We start from the raw sequence: 6000 nt of genomic DNA on the forward strand, positions 1-6000 counted from the left end.
AGTTGGAGTACCTTGTACAGTTCTGGGCACCACACTGTAGGAAGGATGCGATTGCACCGGAGAGGATGCATTGGCGATTCACCAGCATGTTGCCTGGGCTGGAGCGTTTCAGCTGTGAAGAGAGACTGAAAAGGCTAGGGTTGTTTTCCATAGAGCAGAAAAGGCTACCGGAGGGGCGGTGGGGTGGGGGGGGGGGGTGGGCGTGGGGACATGATTGAGGTATACAAAATTATGAGGGGCATTGATAGATTACATAGGAAGAAACGTTTTCTTTTAGTGCAGTGGTCAATAACCAGGAGGTATAGATTTAAGGTAAGGCACAGGAGGTTTAGAGGGGAATTGAGGAAAAAGTATTTCACCCAGAGGGTGGTTTGAATCTGGAACACACTGCCTGAAGAGGTGGTGGAGGCAGGAACCATCACAACATTTAAGAAGTATTTAGATGAGCGCTTGACATGCCACAGCATACAAGGCTATGGGTCAAGTGCTGGAAAATGGGATGAGAATTGGTAGGTGCTTGATGGCCAGCAGAGACATGATGGGTCGAAGGGCCTTTTTTCAGCGCTGTATGACTCCATAATATTAAAACTAAGGTGCTGCCAGATCGGGAGCCAATATATTTCCCTGAGCACAGGCATGAAAGGTGATCGGGATTTGGTGTGACCTGGATACAGGCAGCGGTTTTCTGGGTGGGCTGTGGTTTATGGAGGTTTATAACTGGAAGGTTGACCGATATAGAACTGAAATGGTCAAGTGTGGCACAGATGAGGGTTTATGCAGAAGATGGGCTGAAGCAGAGGTTGAGATGGTTGATTAGATTAGATTAGAGATACAGCACTGAAACAGGCCCTTCGGCCCACCGAGTCTGTGCTGAACATCAACCACCCATTTATACTTATCCTACACCAATCCCATATTCCTACCAAACATCCCCACCTGTCCCTATATTTCCCTACCACCTACCTACACTAGTGACAATTTATAATGGCCAATTTACCTATCAACCTGCAAGTCTTTTGGCTTGTGGGAGGAAATCGGTGCACCCGGAGAAAACCCACGCAGATACAGGGAGAACTTGCAAACTCCACACAGGAAGTACCTGGAATCGAAGCCGGGTCCCTGGAGCTGTGAGGCTGCGGTGCTAACCACTGCGCCACTGTGCCGCCCTCAGAGGTGATCATAGGCAGGGTCGGTGATGGAAAGAATGTGGAGTTGAACTCAGCTCAGGTATAAATAGAACACAGACATTGTAAATAGTCTGGTTTAACCTCAGACATTGACCAGGGAGGGTATGTGTTTCACAGATAGCGGATGGAGTTTGTGATGGGGACCAATGAAACTGGCTTCAGTCTTCCCAAAATTTACATTGCAGAACAGTATTTCAGTGAAACAGGGTTTACAGATCTCCTAGCTGGAAATAGAGACAGCAGCAGCAGCAAAGATGAAAGAGTAAATTACAAGAACTGTAATAACATTAGCAATGGTTTATAGAGCTAATAGCTGTAGATATGCACCAGGAATAACAACAGCAGCAAAGCGGGCAAAATAAATTACAGGAGCAGTTAAGCACTTAAACATGGCGTATCGCATTAATTCCTGGATAGAGAGACTTACCAGGGACACCAACAATAGCGATGATGGGATAGCGAATGTATTGAACAATTGGAAGTGAGAGATAGATCCGATAGCCTCAAGGGTACCGATCATAATATGCAGAAAGATAGTAAAGTTCTGGGGATAAACTCCAGCCCATTGTTGCAACATTCCAATCTATTTTTCTCAGATTCTGACCCATTGTTGCAACATTCCAATCTATTGTTCTCAGATTCTGACCCATTGTTGTAACATTCCAATCTATTGTTCTCAGATTCTGATCTATCCTCTCCATCTCTCTGGAGCTGCTCATCCCTGTTATTGCCGGGGATGGTGCTCCCGTTGACACTATGTGATAACACATTGATAAGATTCCCATATTAGTAGAAGAGGTAAAACCCCCAATGACAGAATTAGGGTCCATGGAGACTGCCATTAATTGCAGTCAATGAACAAACAGGTTCAGATAACCCCTTTCAATCCAATACCTTTTGTACCACAATAAATTGGAACATTTACCCTGCCTGGATGGGATGTGTGTGGGTGACGGAGGGAAGGAATGGTGGAAATAGCAGATGCACTGGCCAGAATCTTTCAATCCTCCTTGGATAGGGGAGTAATGATAGATGACTGGAGGAAGGTAAATGTTACACCCTGTTTAAAAAAAGGAAAGATGGGGTAAGCTATGTAAATACTGACCAGTCAGCCTAATGTCACTGCCAGGGACATTTCGAGAGGTGATAACCCAGGATAAAAGTCTTCTTTGCTTGGAAAAACAGTGGTTAGTAACTGGCTAGCAGCATGGATATGCTGATAACAAATGACGTCTGGCGAACTTCAACAACAAGATAATTCGAGTACAGGAGCAGAGATGCCTTGCTGCAGTTATACAGGACCTTGATGAGGCCACACCCGGAATATTGTGTGCAGTTTTGGTCTCCTTATCTAAGCAAGGATTTTCTTGCTATGGAGGGAGTGCAGCGAAGGTTTACCGGACTGAAGGCTAGGATGGAGGGATTGACGGAAGAGGAGAGATTGAGTTGGTTATGTCTTTATTGGCTGGAGTAATGAAGATTGAGGAGAGATCTCATAGAAACCTACAAATTTCTAACAGGACTTCACAGAGTAGATGCAGGAAGGATGTTCCCGATGGCAGTGGAGTCCAGAACCAAGGATCATAGTCTTAGGATACGGGCAAACCTTTACAGACTGAGGTGAGGAGAAATTACTTCACCCAGAACGTGCTGAGCCTGTGGAATTGGCTACCACAGAAAGCCGTTGAGGCTAAAACATTGTATGTTTTCAAGAAGGAGTTAGATATAGCTCTTGGGTCTAAAGGTATCAAAATAAAAGGGGCGGCGGCGTGGGGTGCGGAAGCGGGAACAAGTTACTGAGTTGGATGATCTGCCATGGTCATAATGAATGTCGGAGCAGGCTCGAAGGGCCGAATGGTCTTCTCCTGCTCCTATATTCTATGTTAACAAAGGCACAGATGAAGGTTTATGTAGCAGATGAGCTGAGGCAGATGGGTGATTTTACAGAGCTGGTAGTAGGCACTGTTGGTGATGGAGAGAATAAGGGGTCAGAACTCAGCTCAGGGTTAAATCGAACGCAGAGGATGCAAACTGTCTGGTTCAACCTCCGACATTAGCCAGTGAGGGGTACATGGTTCATGGATAGGAGACAAACATTCCTATGGAGACTAATGGCACGAGCTCCACTCTTCCCAAAATTAAAATTGCAAGAACATTATTTCAGTTAAACAGGGTTGACAGATCACATCGTGGGAAATAGGAACTTACCAGGCGCAGCAACAGCTGCAAAGATGGTCGAGTAAATTATATGAACTCTAATTCAAGTAGCAATGGTTTATAGAGCTCATAGCTGGGGATAAAGTTTTGCCAGGGATAACAAAAGCAGCAAGGAGGGCAGAGTAAATGACAAGAAAGGTAATCTTGTTAAACTTGGTTTATACCATTAATAGCTGGATAGAGAGACTTACCAGGGACACTGATAACAGCAAGGATGGGATAGTAAATGTGTTGAATAATCTTCAGTGCGAGATAGGTCCGATAGTCTAATGAGAACCAATCATTATTTTCAGAAAGACGGTCAATCTCCCAGATGAAAGTCCTGCCCTTTGTTGCAGCATTCAGGTCTATTGTTCTCAGATTCTGATCCATTGTAGTAACATTCCAATTTACTGTTCTCAGATTCTGATCTATCCTCTCCCTCTCTCTGGAGCTGCTGATCCCTGTTACTACCCGGGAATGAAACTTCCACTGACACTATGGGATAACAGATTTAAAGGAGTCCCTTATTAATAGAAGATGCAAATCCTCCAGTGATACAATTGACTCCTTGGAGACTGACATTAACTGCAGTCACTGAACAAACAAGTTTAGTTAACCCTTTACATAGAGTCATACAGCACCGAAGCAGACCCTTTGGCCCATCGATTCTACAGCGACCATCAACCACCCATTTTTAGTAATCCTACATTAGTGCCATTTTCCCCCCTCACATCCCCACCTTCCCTCAATTCTCCTACCACCTACCTACCAAGGGCAATGTTTACAATGGCCAATCTATCAGTCATCCTGCAAGTCGTTGGAATATTGGAGGAAACCAGAGCACCCAGAGAAAACCCATGCAGTAACAGGGAGAACATGCAAACGCCACACAGGCAGTACCCAGAACCAAACCCGGGTCGCTGAACCTACGAAGCTGTGGTGCTAGGCACTGCGCCACTATGCCACCCTTTCAAACCAACACTTTTTGGAGCACAATAAAGTAGAACATTTACCCAGTCTGGATGGGAATTATGAGGGTTACTGAGGGAAGGAGTGATGAAAATAGCAGACGCACTCGTCAGAATCTTTCAATTCTCCTTGGCTATGGGAGTGATACAGAGGAAGGAAGGTCTGTAAATATTACACCTTGTTTACAAAATGGAGAGATGGGGTAAACCATGTACTGTCCAGTCAACCTGACGTCAGTGGTGGGGAAATTTCACAACCCAGGATGGAAATATTCATTGCTTGGAGAAGCATAGCATAACAAATTTCAAGCAGCACCAATATGCTAATGACAAATCATACCTGGCAAACCTCAACAAGAACTTATCCCAAGGTGCTTCACAGCACCATTATGAAACAACGTATAACCCCGAACCTCCAAGGGAGATATTAGATTAGGTGACCAAAAGTTTTGACAAAGAGGCAGGTTTTAAAGGAGTGTCTTAAAGGATAAAAGCGAGGTGGAGAGGTGGAGCTGTTTAGGGAGGATATTCCAGAGCTTGGGGCCGAGGCAACTGAAGGTGTGGCCACCAATGTGGAGCAATTAAAATCAGGGATGCACAAGAGGCCGTAATTAGAGGAGAAGAGATATCTCGGAGGGTTGTGGGTCTGGAGGAGATTACGGAGATAGGGATGGGTGAGACCATGGTGGGATGTGAAAACATGGTTGCGAATTTCAAATCAAGACATTGCTTGACAGTACGCTGATGAAGGTCAGTGATCGGGGAATGGGACTTGTTGTGAGGTAAGACACAGGCAGCAGTGTTTCAGATGATCTCAGGTTTACAGATAGTAGAATGTGGGAGAAAGAGCTGTAATAGTTTCGTCTACAGGTAATGAAAGAATGAATGTGAGCTTCAGCAGCAGGTAAGTTGAGACGGGGTGAAGTTGGACGATGTTATTGAGGTGAAAATGGGTGGTGATAGTGATGGCACGAATATAAGGTTGGAAGCTCATTTTGTGGTCAAATGTCACAGAATCACAGAATTGTTACAGCACCGAGGTGGCCATTCAGTCCATCGTGTCTGCATTGGCTCTCCAAAAGAGCAATTCATCTAGTGCCACTATCCTGCCTTCTCCTTGTATCTCTCTACAATCTTCCTTTTGAGACAGCTATCCAATTTCCCCCTGAATGCCTTGATTGAATCTGCCTCCACCATACTCTCAGGAAGTGCATTCCAGACCTTAACCACTCGCTGTGTGGAAACGTTTTCCTCATGTCACTGCTGCTTCTATTACCAATTACTTTAATTCTTTGCCCTCTCATTTTCGATCCTTTCAGGAGTGGGAACAGTTTGTCCCTATCCACTCTGTCCAAACACCTCATAATTTTGAATACCTTCTTTTCACATCTGCTCTCAGCCTTCTCTTCCCTAAGGAAAATGATCCAACTTCTCGAGTATATCTTCATAACTGATATTCTTCATCCTTGGATAAAAGCAAAATACTGCAGATGCTGGTAATCAGAAATAAAAACATGAAATGCTGGAAATACTCAGCAGGTCTGGCAGCATCTGTGCAGAGAGAAGCAGAATTAACGTTTCAGGTCAGTGACCCTTGTTCTGAACTGGCAAATATTAGAAATGTGAAAGGCTTTAAGCAAGAAGCG

At 44.7% G+C, this 6000-nt stretch overlaps 1 protein-coding gene across 1 annotated transcript in view; it reads right to left on the bottom strand.

Moving 5' to 3' along the window:
• Window positions 1–3776, bottom strand: part of LOC137360110 (probable G-protein coupled receptor 139) — a 51527-nt gene extending 47751 nt beyond the window's left edge. The window contains exon 1 of the mRNA XM_068025682.1: window positions 3596–3776. Within this exon, the coding sequence (XP_067881783.1) occupies window positions 3596–3776 (181 nt within the window). The remainder of the gene's footprint in view (window positions 1–3595) is intronic.
• Window positions 3777–6000: the final 2224 nt, after the last annotated feature.

Source organism: Heterodontus francisci, unplaced genomic scaffold, assembly GCF_036365525.1.
Source record: "Heterodontus francisci isolate sHetFra1 unplaced genomic scaffold, sHetFra1.hap1 HAP1_SCAFFOLD_578, whole genome shotgun sequence".
Lineage (NCBI taxonomy): Eukaryota > Metazoa > Chordata > Chondrichthyes > Heterodontiformes > Heterodontidae > Heterodontus > Heterodontus francisci.